This window comes from Fusarium oxysporum, chromosome IX, assembly GCF_013085055.1.
Source record: "Fusarium oxysporum Fo47 chromosome IX, complete sequence".
Taxonomy (NCBI): Eukaryota; Fungi; Ascomycota; class Sordariomycetes; order Hypocreales; family Nectriaceae; genus Fusarium; species Fusarium oxysporum.
This window is the reverse complement of record NC_072848.1, coordinates 2965490-2985263: the sequence shown is the minus strand read 5'-3', so window position 1 is coordinate 2985263 and position 19774 is coordinate 2965490. Positions and strand designations below refer to the sequence as shown.

The window sequence follows — 19774 nt, the reverse complement described above, 5'->3', positions numbered from 1 at the left end:
TTGATAGTCTACTTATATGATGCTCTGTACTAGCAAATTGTGCCCGATGGAATTTGACTTATTCGGGAGGTGACAACGAGGATAGAAGCACATGGCTCCTATCGGGATTGTCCTTCAGCGCCTGGATATTGATATGTAGCACCCTAAGATCTCGTTCCCTAAAGCAATTTTGCTAGGGAATCCGCCCATTTAGGCTCGATAAAAAGCCCAGTAGCCTCGACGAAAACTGTACCGTCCTCTGCATTCTCAATTACGCCCCGAACCCACGCTTTCCGCCCCTGAACTTCCATAACGTCGGCCCGAATCAGGATAATACTATCTACCTCTATCGGACTCTTGTAGTTCAAGTTAAGATTTGCTGTAACCGAAATCTTGCCGGTCAGTCGGGGAAAGCTCGCTCTTCCCATGCATTCGTCTAGCAACACGGCAGCTATGCCACCGTGAACAAGGCCAGAATGGCCGGATAGTTTGTGGCCAAGATGATAGAATGCTAGGAGACCTCCGGCTGTATCATCTTTATAAACGAAGGGAGGTGGCGAGATGGCATGGAGACCAGCCAAAGTCGTTGAGGTCAGGTTGTCTTGGATGTATTCTTCTCGTACAGACAATACAGAGCGAGTTACCTCAACTTTGATCTTTCCCTGAAGGTCGAGGGTAGCTGGATGAGAAGCAGCTATGGAGGCGAGACGCTGGGACAGAGCTTGGGTTGTCTGAGAACCACCAATCGGACTTGGACGTACTTCAGTGGACATTGTTGAAGAGATTTAGGTCTTTTAGGTGTGCCAAGTCCAAAAAAGTAAAGTATAATGGTCAGGTGAAATGAAAAGAAAAAGGTTAAGAAAGCAGAATGGAAGAAAATACAAAGGGCTCAGTTACGTGTCAAACTCGATCCTCTTATCAAGCTCTATTCTATTTTCGGAGATTTATCTGACACCGAAAGGCGAGTCTGTGGAAAACGACTCAGATTCAAAGTTGGAACATGTAGGTCGTTCTTGTAATCGCTTCGTCAAAGTGTCTTGGTAATAACTACCCAACCAACAGGTAGTCTTTGTTTTCCACTAACGCAACTAGGTGGAGAAGTGCTCGGTATGCGATTCTTGCAATTCCTAAATAAGTATAGCGCGGGAAGTGGCTGTGATAGAGCGCAGCGCGACTAGCATTATGGGGCTATCGGTTAGCTTCTGTGAGGGGACTTGATGACACCAACTCGCTATAGCATGTCGCTCTTCATTTAGGACGTATGTGGCTCGGTATAAGTTTCTTGTAACTATCAAATAAGTATAGTGGGGGAAGTGGCTAATGGAGTGCAAAGCGACTCGCGTCATGGGGCTACCAATTGACTTCCGTAAGGAAGCTTGATGACACCAACTCGCTATAGCATGTCATTTTGTTCCTTTGGGGGGGATTCGGATCGGTATGAGTTTCCAAACTATATGTGTGTCTTGTGGCATGTAAGTCCGAAATCGGAAGCCTACTCTGAGGCAGGTCTATATAAATACGTAACGGGAAACAAGCCTCTCAACCATTAACCATTACTTAGCAACCTTGAATCATCATTCATTACCTTGATAGTCTTCTTTTGCCGGCGACTATTCGCTCACACATACCATGAATAACCACGAGTCTGAGTCAGTGGTGCTTATCGATCACCCTATCCCCTCGGTCGTGAGAATCACCCTGAATCGGCCGAAATCCTTGAACGCCTTGAATGTGCCTTTGCTACGTTCTCTTGTCGAAGCACTTCGAAACAATGCCATTGCTCGTATCATCATTCTTGAGGGACAAGGTGACCGGTCATTCTGTGCCGGCGAAGATCTCAAGCAGACTCTGGCACCAGAAACGGGCTCGGCTGAAGAGCTGAAACAGGCTTTTGACCAGTTGCAAGATATTACTCGTCTTACTTCATCCTCTCAATCCATCGTCATTGCTGCTGTGCAGGGCTTCGCCATCGGCGGCGGTGCAGAGATTGCACTAGCAGCAGACTTCGTTATCGGTGGGCCCGGAGCCAAGTTTCGCTTTCCGGAAGTCTCACTTGGCCATGCTGTTACAGGAGGCATCAGCCTTCGCTTGCCCCATATGGTGGGACTGTTGAAAGCCAAGGAATTGCTCCTCACTGGCCGTTGGGTGGATGCCGACGAAGCCCTCAAGCTCGGCCTCCTGACAGAGATGAACCATGACCCCAAAGTGCGAGCATTGGAGCTTGCGAGGCAGCTCTCTGAGCTTCCGAGCATCTCATTGTCATCCTCCAAAACATCTTTAGAGAGGACGCTTTTCGATAACATGGAGTCATGCTTGCAGGATGAAGTGAACGTGGCTAGTCACTGTTTCGCCCAGAGTGATGCAGCGTTGGGTTACGCCAACTTTGCGGCTCGGAAGGTGGCCACCACACCATCAGGTCATGAAACCAACGCTGCCGAAATGGGCAAGATTAGAGATCTTAACACGGCACTATGCAATTCTGTTAAAACTTTCCCGGAACGACCATTCTTTCGCTTTGGAGGTCAAGACGTCACTTTCCAACAGTTCAACACAGCAGTGGGAGCACTTGCTGGTGGCCTAAGGAAGCTCGGTATCGCTTCAGGCGATAGAGTTCTCGTTATGATGAGAAACAGTGTTGAAATGGCGTATTCATGGATGGCTGTTAATCGACTTGGGGCAATTTGGGTACCAATCAATCCTGAGCTCAAGTCTGTCACGCTCAAAGGTGTCATCACATCCGCTCAACCCAAGCTAGCCATTGTCGATGAAGAACTGTTGCCTGAGCTCCAACAGACTGGCGTAGTTGACGATGCCTGTGTATTTGTTAACAAGCCGGATGGGACTGGTCCCCAGAGCTTCTCTAACTTGATGAAGCAGGCTACATCGGTTACAGAGCCTGTGAGCGTCACTCCCGCCACAACATCGGCATTGCTGTACACTAGTGGCACCACTGGGAAGTCTAAGCCCTGTGTTCTCTCACATGAGTACTTTCTTCTTCAGGCCAAGGCATTGATCGAGAGTTGCGAATTACGAGACAACGATGTACTTTACTGCCCATTCCCCATGTTCCATCTGGATGCCACGGCCTTGACCATGATCCCCGCCCTCTTGCTAGGCGCCATTGCTGCAGTATCGCTTAGGTTCAGCGCCAGCAAGTTCTGGGACGAGATCCGTGCCACAAGGGCCACGGTCTATAATTATATGGGAGCTACGCTGGCAATCACATACAAGCAACAGCCCAACGAACGAGACCGCGACCACAACGTTCGACTTGCTTGGGGTGTACCTCTGCCAAACTTCGCGCAAGAGTATGAGCAGAGGTTCGGTCATTCATTAATCACTTTGTACGGAAGTGTCGAGTCCGGCATTCCTGTTTTCCAAAGACTCGGGGTTCCTTCTCCCCCAGGATCCTGTGGACGTGCACGAAAAGGATACCAACTACGTATTATCAACGACTTGGGCGTCGAGGTTCCAGTCAACACTCCCGGCCACCTTCTAATTCGTAGTGACCATCCCAACGCCATGCTGAAAGAGTACTTTGGGGATCCTACATATACAGCTTCAGCATTCAAAAACCTCTGGCTACACACAGGTGATCTGGCCAAGGTGGATGAACATGGCAACATGTACTTTGTCGGCCGAGACAAAGATGTTGTGCGCCGACGTGGCGAGAATGTCAACGCTAGCGAAGTGGAGGATGAGTTCTTTTGTCATCCAGACGTCGTCGTTGCAGCAGCATATGGCGTGCCGTCACAGTTGGGCCCGGGTACAGAGGACGACCTCAAATTAGCTGTGCAGCTCCGTCCGGGAAGCACAGTGACAGAGGAAGAGCTTTGGCAATGGTCGGTTACTCATGTAGCTCGATTTCAGGTGCCGAGTGTGATAGAGATTGTACAAGATATTAAAAGGACACCGACAGGGAAATTGGATAAAGCAACAATGCCTTTAGTAGGTGGCAAGCGGTTTGATATACGACTATCTATATAAGATACAGCTTAGGAAATAAGCGGCAAGGATTAAAATTGAAACTATCATCTTCTCTGTCGGCATATGTTTGAACTAATGACAAGAGTTATGGCCAGGTTAAATACAAAGATGTAGTTGAGCCATGCATGTAGACTTAGAAAGAGACCTTCTCAACAGTTTCACGACGTAAAGTCTCTGCGTCAGCATCAAGAAGGAATCCAGCATCGATGCACTCTCGAAGTACCTGACCTGCCCTCTGTCGATAGATGGCTGTTGAAAAGTACAAATCTTTCAACTTCTTAGCATGAAACGGCCATTCAGAACCTGTAGACATTATTAGTCAATACATGGGTAGGACCAGGACTAAATATTTGCTTACCCCAGTACCAATTTGGACGGCCCTTTGGGGTCGCAGCGACAAGCCTTGCAAGTGGAATATCAGTGTGAATTGTCCTCACGCCCCCAAGAGCATTCCCATGCAAATCACGAACGATCTCATCAGAATCTCCAACAGTCTTGAGAATAGCACTCGGAGGGGGTGTGAAGAGAGGGTCTTTAGTCCACTTCTCCATAAGATCAAAAACAGCGTGATAGATAAAAGAATTTGCAAAAGTACTCCACTCTGCACCTTTCAGGTCAGCAACTGACCAACGCTTTAAATCAACTTGAGATGCATATCTGGACTCTCGATGGGCCATGCCAGCAACTTCATACAATCTGAATCCTTCACTGTCCGGTCGGCGGTGCTTGGTCTCGTTCATCTGCCCGCTAACACCGCAGGACAGTCTCACAGACTGGAATTCGGACTCGCCTAAAAGCTCTATGATAGCTGAGCCTGGAAAGTCTGGCAGAGCTTCACCACCAGATTGACAGGGAATGAAGCCCTCAAATGGCAATTCACCACCTGGTAGTCTCAAGTGCGATGAGTGTGTGATGAAACGACGAGTGACGCCTCCCGTCTGGGAGAGTCCACTAAGAACAACACGGTCAGCTCGGAGACCTAGCTGACCAGACCTTAGAGCATAAGACGCAGCAGCGATAATTTCTGGGGACTGTAGAGTCGCCGGCCACCACTCCTTCTTGAACTCATCGTATGCAGCTCGCAGTGATTCTTTCGTGATTTCTGTCACGAACGGGATGTTATCCGCAAAGTGGTCCGAGATAGGCCCAGGAATGAAAGTCATATTCTTGTATCGTTCTGGATCAGCCAATTTGATCTTTCCAATCGCTGACGGGGCTTGCGAATCGATCTCGATCCAGGCATGCCCTATTCGTCTTATTTAGTTAAGAGACTGTTATGAGGGTGAAGTCACTTACCATTGCGCATGAGCCACCTATTGATGTGACGCCAGATGCTTGTCCCTCCCCAGAGATGCGAGGGTTCCTCAACTGCAAACCCAGTAAATCGCTCCGGGTCCTTTGGGCATCGTAGAAGCAGGCGCGTGCAATATGGTTCGCCAGCTGCAAAGCCGCTTATCATGTATTCTCTGCTGACGTATTCATACTCTGGAAGCAGATCAACATGATAAGGTTCCAAGATAACCGCATGTGAATCTTCTGTCTCGGGTAGAAGCTCTATAATTGGCGTTTCAACACGCTCGCTATAGGTCTGAGGTTTCCCTACCGCCATGTTTTGAAGTTTGTAGATTTAGAAACAAATTTGGAGTCGTTTGTTGGACTTGGTAAGATGGAATTATTGTTATAATAGAATGAAGTAACTGCATTACTCTGATGGATCCACAGGGGGCTTAATTTGCGTAATTTATAGCTTTACTTACTGAATATTGATACACAGATGCTGTAGGAGGCAGACAGCCGACAGCATCACGTGACACCTTTTTGCCGACATAGTCGGCTATTTTCGTTATCGGATCGACTCCCCGTATTAACTAACCTAGATCGGCTTGTCGGTTCGAACGTGGAACTAACAACTGCGAGCCTTTTTAAAGGTCTCCAGATAACCCCAGACTCTCTGGATACGAAACCCTTCAACCCCGGATTTTTCTACTCCTCGACACCCCCTCTACTGCATCGCTGGTGATTATCAAGCATCCTCTACCCATCATGACTGAGTCGCGCTCTTCCCCCACCGAGGGAAACATCATTACTCCAGCAAACTCGAACGATTCCTCAAACAAACATCATTACGAAATGGCCGAAGAACATGAAACGACTGCAGTCTTTGTATTCACCGCAAAGGAGGGTAAAGCAGTCAAGCGGAAGATTGACTTTATCCTCCTACCTATGCTATGTGCCTGCTATATCTTTTCGGTTAGTTCTTTCCGTCGACTTCTGTCCCCAAATCGCTGATTTTTTGTTCCAAGTTCCTCGACAAGACCCTTTTGAACTACGCTTCGATCTTTGGCATCAAGGAAGCATTGGGTCTGGAGGGCTCTGACTACAGCTGGCTCGGAAGGTAGAGCACCACAGATGTAGTATGATATTAGTTGCTAATGCTCTCAGTATTTTTTATATTGGCTACATGATTGGCTCAATGGTTTGGGCGAAGCTGGTACAAAGATGGCCCGGACATGCAGGAAAGTTCATCGCGGGCGCTGTTTGCGCCTGGTCTATCATTGTTCTCCTGACTGGTATGTTGAGTTCAACTATTTACCTGCACCGACTTACATTGGTTACTGTCTAGTCAAATGCACAAACTTCGCTGGTATTGCAACTATTCGGTTTTTCCTTGGCCTATGCGAGAGTATTATTGGACCTGTTTTCGTTATCATTACCAGTAACTGGTGGACGCGCCCCGAGCAAGCTTTCAGAACAGCGTTTTGGCTTAGTGGTACTCCAGTAAGTACTTACACCCTACCAGCATTACGCTAGATCTAATCTTAATTTTTCTATATTGGCAACTTCTTCGGTGGTATATTGAGCTATGCCTTAGGCCTAAGTATATTGATAAATCATTTTCTTTACTTTGACAGGTACTGATGCCGTTATGTACAGTCCAAGGTTCGATCGCGACATGGAAGATCTTTTTTCTCTTCTTCGGATCACTCAGCCTCGCCTTCTCTTTCGTGCTCATGTATCTCATGCCAGACAACCAGAGCAACGCCCGATGGCTCGACGAGCGCCAGAAAACGATCGCAATCGAGAGAGTTCGAGAGAATCAGACTGTTACAAAGGATAGTGAGTGGAAGTGGCATCAGTTCTGGGAAGCCCTACGAGATCCACAAACAGTCTTCTTCTTTGTTACTGCCATGTAAGAGATCTTACAGCTTAAATTGGTATGGGAACTGCCTGTTAATCATTCCCTTTAGGGGTAATACGATGCCATCAACCTTTGCTAGCCAGGTAAGAGTAGCTCGGGCTGCACTTAATTGGTGAATACTGACATCAGGGTAGTTTTCAAGTCAGATTGTGAAAGGTTTTGGATTTACAGCTATCCAAACCACTCTCATTTCCACTTGCCCTGCTGCAGTCATTCAGCTGTTGACGTTTCTTGTATTCTCGTATATCGCGTCCAAACACAACAACATCCGATTATATCTGTCGATCCTAGTTTCCATTCCACCATTGATTGGGGCTTCCCTTCTGCACACACTTCCGACAACAAATACAGCAGGCCGATTAGCCGGATACTTCTTAACATACACGTCAGTGCTCGATATGAACCGTTTGGTGGCATATACTAACCCGTGGCTAGTCATTCCATGTCTTTCACTCTCAGTGCAGGCCTTATGGCTTCCAATTACGCCGGCAATACCAAGAAGTCAACAGCATCTGGTATCATCTTCGCCGGGTGGGCAGCCGGCCTTATCGCAGGTCCTCGTGCGTAGCCAGCCTCGCGAGTCGCACTTCATTAGCTAAACATCTTCATAGAATTCTTCCTAGAAAGAGAAGCACCTACCTACGACCTAGCCTTTAAGATGCTGAGTAAGTTTCGCGAATACTACTACATCAGACCTCTTGACTAATGTGTTTGTCTAGTGGGATGCTATGCGCTCATGGTGGTACTACCCATCCTACAGCTTATTTGGTATAAATATGAGAATGCGCGCCGCGATAAGCTTTGCGATGAGTCCGTAGCCAACACTAGGCCAGAGTTCACCGATGAGACAGACTTTGAGAAGTGGCGTACTTTTCGATACACGATGTAATATCGGTCTGTTGAAGTCTGGTTTAAACTCTCAGCAAAGATGGGTGGTATTATACATAGCCAGACTACTCTATTTTGACCAGATACTGGGCACTCAAACCACGAAGAGCATTCCAAATATTCCTTTCTATATAACAAAACGCCCAGTAGTGTTCTCCATTGCAAGCCCTATATCTACACAATTATCTCGTTCACGCATCCTACACACCGCCTCAACAAGTTCATTCGTTTTCTTAACATATAAACCCCATCTTTCACCATCTTGAAGGATTTTAATGGCCCAATCGCGATATATTGGGTCTTTTGTAAATATAGCGGCTAGAAAAAGAGACGAGGGTAGTATTGAAGATGGCGAAGCAGCACGCGATGGATCTCGATGGATCAAAAGCTGGTGGTTCAGAATTTCGGCCACGGAGCAGTGGGTATCAATGGAGCCTAAGGGCTATGAGAAATCAGCTTCCATTATGTATCGGGGTAAAAAGCCATTACTTACATAAACACTGTGAAGGTACAGTAAAGCTGAGTGGAGAGCACCCAACACGGTATAACAGCCGTACACACCCGCAGGCAAAGCCGAGACTGTGGCCCCTTCTTTGGTATACTTTGATAGGTGCTGCTCCCACCGATGAATGAGAGTCTTTATATCTGCTTGTAGCATTTCTACCTCGTCAAGTTCGACTGAGCCCTTATGTTCGTGAACCCTCAGGTCGAGCTGCCCAACTCGCATGCGAAGAATGTCAGCACGCAACAGATGAACAAATGCACTCGTTGACGATGATTCATTATCCTCAAACTTAAAAATGAAGGAGAGCGAAGGAATCTCGCGTAATCGTCTGACCAGAAGCCCGCCGCCTAATCTATAACACGAAGCCCTAGCATCAAGAGTAGCAAGGCGGAGAACAATCCGTCCCGATAATTCCGAGGGTGTCTCCAACGCTTCTCGTCCTTGTTTGCTAAAGATGATCTCGGTGGCGATGGATATGAGTCTCAAGAAGGAACTGACGCTCTCTCCCATAACGTGCACTCTCTTGACGCGAACAAAGAGCGCAGATAGGAGACCTTCTACTTTTGCTGTATAATCTTGGAAGGCACGATTGAAATGCTCCTCAGCGAGATTCTCGAGACGACAGGCTGTACCAGCAAGTGATGGATCCTGTAATGACAGATGAGATGCAGAGAATGATAAGATTGCGTAGTAGAGCGGCATAAAGAACAGCGACTTCGAGAATGCTGCAATGAAGAGATTGTTATTGTTAGTGCCATGATCAGTTACCTTTGAATAGCCATTCATGACTTCAAGATAATGCTGTATCAATCGCCGAGTATCGACGTTGCCTGTAATCGAAAACGCGGATATGTCAGTGTCTTGACCAAGTGGATCCTGGTCGGTGTCCGGGCTAAAACAAGGAAGTTGAGCCACTGGGGGCATCTCCACTTGTAAATAGTTATCCGCAGTTGTTTGGAACAACATAGGAGTTGATTCTATGAGAGGGAGAGGGATAAAGTCTACCCCTTCCCCAGACCAAAATAAATTCGGCTCTACGCCTAGGCCGGCATCGAAGTCAAACTCCTCAGGCAGATCTAATTGGAGATCTGTAAGATCCGTGAAAGCCTGTGGTTCGAACTCAGCTGCATCGGCTGATTGAATTGATTCAGCAGGCTCGTTGGAACCTTCCTGGAGGATCTGTTGTGGGAGAGGCGATGGCGACGCGTCGCCATCTTGGCCTCTGCGGCGGTTTCCGACGGTTCTTCGACGTTTCGGCGGCGGGGTATAATTCTCTCCTTCGGCGGGCTTGTTCCATTGACATGGCAACCCAAGTCTCTCACAATTTGCACACGCTGACAACGTCGCGTGGCCACCATCACGGGGAGATCCGCACCGCACTTTGCGTATTTTACACGTGTAACAGCCTGGTAGAACCATCAGTCTAGGCTGGAGGATTTCCTTGGATTGTATTTACCTGCTCTCGATCGCTTTGGCTTTGGCTTGGTTGCAGAAGAATCCTCGGGCGGCATGGCGTAATTGCGGATGTGGTTTTGGAGTAAGAGGGGGTAACTAGCATTGCAGCAAAATTGGTTATTTATTATTAGCTGGATTTAATATCACGTTTTCTTAACGCTAACCCCAGCTTGTTTTAGTGTACCGTGCAGCGCAAGATCCCTCAGTCCTTTGACATATTGGATCAGAATAGCAGCATCTGTAATTGGAGACTATCCACAAGGTTACGTTGCGCTGGAAATCTTTAGTTAGTGGCGCTCTAAATTGCAAGCCTCTAGTGCTTCACAACAGCTTTCATAGATAGAAGAGCCTTTTAAGAACAATTAGAAAGTAACTTGTATAAGAAGAATAAGTTTTTTCATTATAGGATGTAAGTTCTAGTTTAGTATAATCCATGTATTAGTTTCTCTTGACACTTCCATCCAGCTAGGTCGACTTGGAACCCTTTGCTGATACTCTTGAGCCATACTTCTCCGTTCCCAAACGCGCGTCATGAGTTCCTTTGCCCGTTGATATAACTGAAACCTACAACTGTCGAAGGCTCGATCCATCCACTGCCGTAACTTCTCCCGTCTCGACTCTCCCATTGCCTCGCATCCAGCGATGAAGGCTGCCCATGCAGAGCCAGGTCCAGCCTGCCCATGCCGTGCTAGCGAATCGTCAAATATTTCCAATCCCCGGATTATCTGGTCGACATAGACTTGAAGCACGAGAGGATGAACGTTGCGGATGCGCCGGTAGAAAAAGATGAGCAGAGCCGCTGTAAGGCATCTGAACATGCACACGTTTGGCGGGTCATTGGCGTCGATGCTTGCAGATAGATTTCGACTCTCAACAAAAGAGCAGATAGCGTCTTCGAGACTTTGAGCCCGGCGTTCCAATATCTCCACAAGCCGATTGTTGCTTAACCTCTGGGGAATCTCGGTAGCATCCAACCAGTTTGCTAGCCGTGTGGTGCGTGATAGCAGACTAAGCCATTGCTCAGGTATGCCGTAAATGACATGAAAGCCATCCTCAACACTAGTACGTGGGTCTTCTAGATGGATATCTTCGGTCCCGGCTTGGGCATCTTTTTGTCCTTCAAGGTGGCTACCAACTTCTTCAAAACGGTGTCCGATTCGGAGAAAGTCGTCTAACCGTGTGTTCTCTTGTGTATCATGGCTGGAAGACTCGTTTGCCATGATATTGGCCTCTGCCCCGTCAGATGTTGCCGGCTCCCCAACACTAGCGCTGATGGCATGCTGAAAAGTTCCATAATCGTGAAGCACATAAGTACTCTCGCCGACGATTCTATTCCATGTATAAGCATGATGCAGCAGGCGTATTCTCCGTGAAATGTTCCGCTTTGAAAGCCCACGAAACCGCACAAGTCGTTCGGCCTCGAGCTGGAATCGCCGTGCCTCAGCCTGATTAGAAGTCACCCACTGAACTTTTCCATTAGCACTGAGGTTTCCAATAGTTTGGACAGCAATTACATACAGCATGAGCCATGAGTGCCTGTACAGCCATTAGTTGCTCTTTATACTTTGCTGTTTTTGGGCCTCGTGTTTCTGATTCGAGCGACCGACTCAGATGTATATTAGCGTGGCGGATTGTTTTCGCACCGAGTTGCAACCAGTATTCTGCTGATTGGAAAGACTCCTCTCTGGTCAAATATAAGTGATGGGATGAAATAGCAACGATTGCGCACAAATTCGCGAGCTTGGCTTCATTTACCTCTGGTTTCTTGAGAAATGTGACCTCAGCCAGAGTCTGTACTGCCAGTTCGTGATGCATCGGCCCCCACGCAAACTTCTTCGCCAGAGGAACTGAGGCCATCCGCGGCATGACTACAGAGTTGAAATTTCTTAGAAGAAAGGTGATGTCAGTAGAATGCCAATCTACAGCCCCGAGTTCATCTTTGAAAGAGGGCATTAAGGGAAGAGTATTCATTGACATGTATGATTCAGTGTGGGAGATGCGTGCCGTTCTGGAATATCCGAGGTCAGTCGGCGTTTGGAAGTCGGGAGCACTTTCGAGTAATCCCCGATCCGTATATCCAGTGGCTGACGGCATCCAAGGGGTGTTCTCGATATCGAGCGTGAAAAGATCGTCCCATACAATGTATCCGTCCCAATCACTAATTCTATTGTCAGCCCAAAATATCAGATCATCTGTGTGAAAAGGAAACTTGGAGGGTTACCAAATATCTGTTGCTGGATCTGTGTTGCTGACTGTTGCGCCAGCATCGGCATTAGATTCAACATTGAATGTTGCTGCTGTAGCCGATTCTCGGTCAGGGTTTGCATCAAACACACCAAAAGGTCCTATAGTAATTTCTGGTGTCTCAAAAGAACGCGGATTTCTGGAGTGATCATCGATATCTACTAGAACTGTGCCGACGGAGCTGGATGGGACACTGGCGGATATAGCCGCGGCCATCAAGGCCCTAGACTGCTCTAATTCAAAATAAGCATCGTCGTCTCTGTATTCTCGACGCCGCCGAGCCCTTGTATCTCACCAGTGTAGAGATGCCGCCTTGAGCCTTGACTGGGGTCGGCAGGCGATTCACGCTTGCTAGACGATGATGCTCCGACCCAGCACAAGTCGTCTGAGAATCCGTCACATGTTTCTCCGCAAGCCTGACATGTGAGGCAGACCGGTTTGACCTGATCGCATTTGACATGGCGCCGTCGACAGGTAAGGCATCCTCCCAGAGCATATGGTCCCCGCACTCGTCTCGGCCCAGTGTCCGGTCTTGTTTGCCGTTTGTGGCTATTCCCGTAAGCTTTAGGCATGCTGGCAGAGAACAAACCAACACGGTTTGCTTTCAATTCGCGTGGTTTCAGTGTTTCCTGCGTCAACATTCAGAAAGCGAGCGATGTTGCTATGAGATGTTTTGCCCTGGCTCTGAGCTAGTCCAATCGGCGGAGGTGCCGCAATTGGTTTGTGGGTCGGTTTTCTTTTCTCAGTAGGTGGTTCCGGACCACAAAAAAGATTTTACAGTGCCTATAGCCAGTCAGCTTCCTCCATATCACGGACGGGTTCGGAATTTAATACCAAATATAGATGATCCATACAATGCTGCATGTAACAATCTACAGTCCATGGAAGCCAGTTCTCAAATCAGCTATAGGTTCCTTGAGCTCTCTAAGTACTTAAGCATCGTTTTCTATCTGTCCTTGCCCTTCGTTTGTCTGTGTTGTCCAAGATTTGTAACCGCACTTTATATATCCTAAAGCCTCTTTTAAACTCTTCACCTTATCACAGTGTATCCTTAATTATTATTTCAGGATCTACTTGGCCACCGAACCAAGGAGCCAGTTCCACAAACCAGACATACAATGCAAAGCTTATCTATAGTAGCATCAAACTCTCCAGATGATCCAATAACGTCACCACCTGGTCTTGCAGCTTTGATCGATCAATCAAACACCCGCCACATGCTTACAACGGTTGATGAAGTTCCTTATGATACAGAATCCCATCTGTCGTCATGGATTTGCGTCTTTGGGTCGTTTTTGTTATTGATTCCATCCTATGGTCCGTGATCATCTCACCCTTGAATCTCGTCTCCAGATCTCATTATGGAAGCGAGACTAACGCATTAGCCACAGGCTTTCCCCAGGCGATTGGCACGTTCCAAGCTTATTTACAAGAGAACCAGCTATCTGAATACGCAACTCGTGATCTCGGGTGGATTTCAGGTCTTTACACAGCACTCACATTATTCTTGGGAATACAAGCTGGGCCTATCATAGACCGCTTCAGCCCCATGGTCGTAGGCCCCATAGCCACTGCTCTGACGATTCCCATGTTCTTCTTGCTCGCGGAATGTACTGAGTACTGGCATTTTACCTTGTGTTTGGGTATCCTTGGCGGTATCGGTGGTGCTCTTGCTTCGACAATTGCGCTATCCATCGTTGGAAAACTCTTTACCCGGCTTCGGGGCCTGGCCATAGGATTGGCTCTCAACGGTTCCGCACTCGGGGGCGTCATAATACCATTCATGTTGAGAGAACTGTTTCCAACCTGGGGCTACACATGGACAATAAGGTTTCTTGGTATACTCATGATTGGTATAATGATCCCGGGTTGTGCGTGCTACATACCGTACATGAAGATGTACAACCTGCGTATTCGCAACCTCCAGACAAACATCACAAGGCAGCCGTCCAATGTTTCAGACGCTTCTGTTACTCCCTGTGACCCTGCTAGAAAGTCTGGCGCCAGCGCTGCCATCAATTTCAATGCTTTCCGGTCGCAAACATTCGCCGCCGTCGCAGCAACCTTCTTCTTACTCGAATTCGTCATATTTGGCACTTCCGGCAGTTTGCCTACTCTTTCTCTGCAGGCAGGCAACTCTGTTGAGACGGGCTACAACCTTATTGCCATTATTAATGGAAGTGGTTGCGTCGGCCGTATTGTGTCGGGCCTTTTGGGAGATAAATACGGTCATTGTAACACCCTGTTTCTCGCCATCGTGTTGACAGCAATTTGTGTGGGGGCTACCCTTGTGCCTTTCGGTGGTACACAAGTGAGCGCGCTGTATGCTTTTGCTACGCTGTGGGGGTTGGGCTCCGGTTTCTTCTCAGCCCTCATCCCAGCTTGCCTGGGGGAAACCTGTGGGCACAAGGACTATGGGCAGTACCTTGGAACCCTTAATTTCACGGTAAGTTTTGCGTTGCTTATTACTGTACCTATTGGCGGTCAGATGTTACAGACATTAGGAGGCCAGGCACTTGCAGGTCTGTATGTCGGAGTTCTGTGCATTGCTGCCTTTGGAATCTATATAACTAGGTCTTTGCTAGTGAACTCGTGGACGTCTTTTCAAACAAGAGTTTGAATAGTTTACGAAAACGATGTCGAAGAACTTCGTAAACACGGGTTGTTTGCGCAAACTTAGAAGCAGGAACAAGAGTTTCCATCAAAGACTCAAGTTCACTAAGAAATCAATTTACATGATGATCTTATGAAAACTGGCAATGCTTGACCTTGCGACCTCTGGAAAGGTGTTATGTTCAAAGCTGCTAGCAAGCCTCCTTACAGACTATACTGTTACTTTCTTCAGCTTGGCGATAACAACTTTCAATTACAGCCATTACGTATAAATACTTTCCCTAGGTGTCAACTCCCCGATCACAATCCAGAGACGAGCATTCCTCCATTACTCTGTAGGCTATGCATGTCAGGCACAATTATACAGATCTTTAAAGTTATTAGCATTCTTATTAACTATCTGGCATGAAACATCATACAACTAATGAAACATCTAATCTATTCCTTTGTCACTTTTGTTTTGTTATTCCAACTAACTTTTGCATCACCAAGCCAAAACCTCTTGGATACCCCCGCAAGACAAGCTCGAACAAAGCGCCTCGTCCTCCTTGTTTGCTTCGGAAGCATGATCAGATGGCAACTGCTGTCTCGCCGGCCAGATCTGCTTGCCTGCTTCCCTCTCAAGCTTGGCATGCTCATGAATCGCCTGTCGATGAGATTCCTGGAATGAGAGTGGACCATGTTCCAGTCGTGGATGCAGCTCTCCACTAACAAAGATTCCTGCGTTGAGATTCTTCTGAGCGCCAATACACAAGTCTTTATCTTCCGAGACAACGCGTGCGTAGAGATCGGCGATGTTATGGAAGTCCTCTTCAGAGGAGTTCTTGTTGCGGAAAATTTGATAGTGCATTGATGAGGTGGTTGGGCCAAGTGGCATGAAACGCTGGATCATCATAAAGTGAGGCCTGTATAGTGTTAGAGGAACCCAAGCTCGGAAGATAGTAGGTACTTACAGGACGACCACTGAGGCACTGGGGTAGAAGTACGTGCTTGCGAGTTGCATTCCGCTCTTCTTCTGCTCCTCAGTCTGAATGCTCGAATGTTTAATCCATCCCAGGCCCGTGTCGCACTTTGTCTTTCCAAGGTCTGCCAGGGTAGGAAGATCGGGATGGGTCGTGGGGCAGTGATAGCATTCGTTAAAGTTGTCGGCCAGAATCTTCCAGTTATACTCGCCCTCCATGCTGTATTCCTTGTCGAGAGTGTAGTCATCCCAGTTGACCTTCTCAAGACGTTCTTGCTGATCAATACCCTCGAAGTAGCGAGTCCAAGGTTCCGGGTTCTCAGAGCTGTCGAGGTTGACCCAGACAAAGCCATACGCATCGACCTTGAGATGGATCTTGAAAAGGCCGTTCTTGCTCTTGTCGAAGTTCTCGAGCTGGTCGTAGTTGGGTGCCTTGGCGAGGTTGCCACTCAATCCATAAGACCAACCATGGTACTTGCATGCAAAGATAGATGAGTTGCCTTGCTGTCCACCTTGAACGACAGGAAAAGCGCGATGACGGCAGATGTTATGGAAGGCATTGAGGTTTCCCTTTCGATCGCGGGCAACGACGAACTCGTAGCCGGTAGTGTTGAACTTCATCCAATCACCAGCCTTGGGAAGCCGGTTCTGATGGGTAGTAAGCAGCCACTTCTTGGAGAAGATGGCACGCTTCTCAAGCTCATACATCTCGGGAGAGTTGTACCATGTTGAAGGGAGAGCACGGACGGGACTTCTGTGGCTTGTTTCGGTGAAGTTGTCACTCTCGACGTTCACCTTGAGCTTATTCATTGTTGACATTGTGTGGTGGGCTTTGTGGAGATAAGGTTTGGTGAGATTGGTGGTTTTTATCTTGCTTGGGAGAGTAGCTTGACAAGACAGGCATAGCACTTTCTTATAGACAATCGTGTGCCTGATGGAACCCGGGCTAGAAGATAACGACCCCGATGTCCCGGGTCGAACCCCTCACGATGGCAGCGTATCGGATGCGCACTTTGGTCATAGTGAGGCTGGTCTTCGGGAGTTCTGATAGTGCACGCTTGAGCAGGTCTTGTGACGTTGATCACCCGACCCCTTCAGTCAGAGATATGAAAAGATAGTGGTGTTAATTGTCGCTCAATGATTGGCCAGCTCGCCGAGTAGCGGTATCGCAGACCGAAGCCGTATCTTCCGTCAAACAGACATCACCAGTAACGCAGCAGCAAACGATATCGCTTCTCGGCTCCATTGGGTTTAGACTCAGGCACCTGATCGGCTTCTGGACCGCTTCGGGACAGATAAAGAGAATGCGCAAAGTCAATTGGTGGGTGTCAGTGTCACCCCGCATATTCCTCTCAGTACTGAGACCCCCTCGGCTTCAGAACCCGAGAAGCTTCAGCCGCGTCGAGTCTAGAACCCGAGAGATGTGCAACCCTCGCTTCGGTTTGGGAATCCGTGTGAGATGATTGAGTGTCATGGATTCTTTGTTGTTCAATTCAAGGTTTATCTTTGCCCTTTGTGGAAATGGGTATGCAAGCTGTGCATATAATGAATGATGTGTCAATAACTTTATGGCAATTTCAGCCAGTCCCGAGTTTGGTGGCTCAAAGTTTGATAAGCTTGGGAATAAGGCGGAGAAGATCGAGGTGAATGCGGGGGTGGGTCTTTATTATCAGTGCTATCAGTTTGTCAATTCCGCACTCTTGGCTCCCCGCTCTTTGGCTGCTCACCGTTTGGCTGCTCACCGTTTCTGACTGTACATACCCGCAAAACGGTGGAACTATTTCCTTCGCAGTTCAAGAAACGGAACTGTGAGCTAGAGCGGGTCAGTCAGTCACACGGAGGTACGGTCAATAGGGTCAGAGTTTAAGGTCATGGACAGATAAGTTGAGTAGGTATATGGAATCCGGGTTGGATTTAAAATGCGGATTGCGGTAATTCACCCAGGCAGCTGCCTATGCTGCCTAACTGGTCTGTTTGCCCTGATCTTGGTGTTTGTCCTCATGATTGACAATCACGTGGCCTGTTTGCGGGCCCAATCTCACAGGAACCAAATCCTACCCTATGGCTTATAATTCATTATACAACTTGGGGCGTAACATCATGATATATTTTGAGTTGCAATTGACCGAAACACTCAACACTTCTTCTGTTCATTCTAGCAAATATGGTCAATGCTTGCACGCAGAACACTGAGAGTGTTTGCTGATTCATAGTCCAAGTCCTATTCCGGATTTTGGCGGACTTAACTCTTAATTCGAAACATGTGTTCTTTTGTTGCAGATGAAAACATCCAAGCATGAAGCTTGATATATACCATTGGGGCAATTCAAACTGCTTTCCTTGCGCATGTAGTGTAATTAATTCGACGTGGGAGGACGGAGTCGGGTTTCCTCTGCCTTAACTCCGACACAACCATTTCCTGAGGTGGGCCTGTTTGCGGAGTTTAAATAGCTTCAACTTAATAAGTGTCAAATACCTCCAGCTTGCAGATCACTTCCATCAAGCAACTACATATCATAAACTGCAAACAAAATGACAACAAAGATTGCAATTGTTGGTGCTACTGGGGAAACCGGAGGGTCAATTGTTGATGGCCTCCTCGGATCCGAAAGCCAATTTGTCCGCACCTCCGTCTTTCCAACTTGTTTGACTTCGCTAACCTGTGACAGGAAATTACAGCTTTGGTGCGACCAAGCTCAGTTGAAAAGCCAGCGACTATCACCCTAAAGGAAAGAGGCATCAAAATTGTGCCAATCGATCTGGGAGGAAACCATGATGAGCTGGTTGCTGCTCTCGAGGGAATTGACACAGTCATCTCGGCCATTCATTTTCAGTCACTTGATGATGAGATTCCACTATCCAATGCAGCCAAGAGAGCTGGCGTGAAGCGATATGTCCCGTGCTTCTTCGCTACCATTGCCCCTCGTGGTGTAATGGGTATTCGCGATCGAGTACGTTGGGGCCTTGTCATGAGTCGGCAGAGCTAACGATCACTCTAGAAGGAGGAAATTCTTGACCATATTCAGCGGATCTATCTTCCTTACACTGTAATTGATATAGGCTGGTGGTACCAGCTCACCCTGCCCCGAGTCCCATCCGGCAAGCTCGATGGCAGCCTCGTATTCCCTAACAACAACATCATTGCGGGCGGTAACAACCCTTCTGCACTCACGGATGTTCGCGACATTGGAAAATATGTCGCAGCCATCGTTAGCGATCCAAGGACCATCAACAAGAGAGTGTTGGCATATTCAGAGCTCAAAACGCAGAATGAGATCCACAAATTGGTCGAGAAAGTGATTGGCGAGAAGCCAGAGCATACCAGTGTAAGTCTATCAACTCGAAGCCTTGTGGATAAAGTATTGAGCTATTGCAGATGTCCAAGGAGCAGCTCGACGAACAGCTGGCCCCATTCAAAGGCTCCAAGGAACATAGCCAGATGCGTGGTATCTACGAGTACTGGATGTCTTGGGGCGTACGAGGCGACAACACGCCAGAAAATGCCGTATACCTTGGGTATGTTCTTGCCAAGGACTTGTATCCCTCGCTTCAAGGTCGCAGCCTGGAGGAGTTCATCCAGGATGCTGCCGAAGGAAGGGTCAAGAAAGTCTACCAGCATTGATAGTCTAGCTGTTTATGCCTCTCGGAAGAAGCAGTACGTAATGTTGGCCATTCAAGGCAAAAGTTTTGCGAGGCCCAATAGGATGTCAGTATAATACCAACATATTAAGAATGCAAGACATGAGAGATTTATGTCAGCATGAGACCAGCTTGACACCACATGCAGGGCCTTCTTGCAAGTGGTGATTGTCAGATAGACAAAATTCACTCTGGATGGGATATGGACTAAACTGCCTTGTAGGCTTGGAATGGAGTATTATGCAGGTCATCGTTCAGTTTGGAACAAGAATCGAATGTTCTGTGACATTGACTCCACAGATTT

At 47.7% G+C, this 19774-nt stretch overlaps 8 protein-coding genes across 8 annotated transcripts; 4 read left to right on the top strand and 4 right to left on the bottom strand.

The window, feature by feature from the left end:
* Window positions 1–98: 98 nt before the first annotated feature.
* FOBCDRAFT_243874 (HotDog domain-containing protein) lies at window positions 99–752 on the bottom strand (the record flags this gene model as incomplete). The annotated part of the gene is made up of 2 exons (XM_031190751.3): window positions 99–121; window positions 233–752. 2 exons carry the CDS (start codon window positions 750–752, stop codon window positions 99–101), a joined length of 543 nt encoding a protein of 180 aa, XP_031034736.3.
* An 856-nt stretch (window positions 753–1608) lies between these two features.
* On the top strand, window positions 1609–3985 carry FOBCDRAFT_206802 (uncharacterized protein; the record flags this gene model as incomplete). Its single annotated transcript, XM_031190750.3, has 2 exons — window positions 1609–3927; window positions 3974–3985. 2 exons carry the CDS (start codon window positions 1609–1611, stop codon window positions 3983–3985), a joined length of 2331 nt encoding a protein of 776 aa, XP_031034735.3.
* A 114-nt stretch (window positions 3986–4099) lies between these two features.
* FOBCDRAFT_143641 (uncharacterized protein) lies at window positions 4100–5575 on the bottom strand (the record flags this gene model as incomplete). Its single annotated transcript, XM_031190749.2, has 3 exons — window positions 4100–4269; window positions 4325–5212; window positions 5263–5575. 3 exons carry the CDS (start codon window positions 5573–5575, stop codon window positions 4100–4102), a joined length of 1371 nt encoding a protein of 456 aa, XP_031034734.2.
* Window positions 5576–6009: 434 nt separating this feature from the next.
* Window positions 6010–8054, top strand: FOBCDRAFT_206800 (major facilitator superfamily domain-containing protein; the record flags this gene model as incomplete). The annotated part of the gene is made up of 10 exons (XM_059609182.1): window positions 6010–6148; window positions 6222–6327; window positions 6409–6536; window positions 6590–6744; window positions 6879–7156; window positions 7215–7248; window positions 7300–7550; window positions 7601–7725; window positions 7777–7830; window positions 7885–8054. The coding sequence occupies 10 exons, from the start codon at window positions 6010–6012 to the stop codon at window positions 8052–8054; spliced, it is 1440 nt and encodes a 479-aa protein (XP_059465900.1).
* Window positions 8055–8495: 441 nt separating this feature from the next.
* Window positions 8496–12829, bottom strand: FOBCDRAFT_143628 (fungal-specific transcription factor domain-containing protein; the record flags this gene model as incomplete). The annotated part of the gene is made up of 7 exons (XM_059608164.1): window positions 8496–9981; window positions 10015–10109; window positions 10178–10251; window positions 10582–11495; window positions 11532–11549; window positions 11743–12205; window positions 12553–12829. The coding sequence occupies 7 exons, from the start codon at window positions 12827–12829 to the stop codon at window positions 8496–8498; spliced, it is 3327 nt and encodes a 1108-aa protein (XP_059465899.1).
* Window positions 12830–13527: 698 nt separating this feature from the next.
* On the top strand, window positions 13528–14877 carry FOBCDRAFT_243869 (major facilitator superfamily domain-containing protein; the record flags this gene model as incomplete). Its single annotated transcript, XM_059610559.1, has 3 exons — window positions 13528–14703; window positions 14746–14783; window positions 14832–14877. 3 exons carry the CDS (start codon window positions 13528–13530, stop codon window positions 14875–14877), a joined length of 1260 nt encoding a protein of 419 aa, XP_059465898.1.
* A 463-nt stretch (window positions 14878–15340) lies between these two features.
* Window positions 15341–16650, bottom strand: FOBCDRAFT_253231 (Rieske [2Fe-2S] iron-sulfur domain-containing protein; the record flags this gene model as incomplete). Its single annotated transcript, XM_031190744.3, has 2 exons — window positions 15341–15775; window positions 15824–16650. The coding sequence occupies 2 exons, from the start codon at window positions 16648–16650 to the stop codon at window positions 15355–15357; spliced, it is 1248 nt and encodes a 415-aa protein (XP_031034729.1). The 3' UTR covers window positions 15341–15354.
* Window positions 16651–18315: 1665 nt separating this feature from the next.
* On the top strand, window positions 18316–19567 carry FOBCDRAFT_298902 (uncharacterized protein). The gene is made up of 4 exons (XM_031190743.3): window positions 18316–18450; window positions 18501–18782; window positions 18831–19157; window positions 19208–19567. Exons 1-4 carry the CDS (start codon window positions 18364–18366, stop codon window positions 19451–19453), a joined length of 942 nt encoding a protein of 313 aa, XP_031034728.2. The 5' UTR covers window positions 18316–18363; the 3' UTR covers window positions 19454–19567.
* Window positions 19568–19774: the final 207 nt, after the last annotated feature.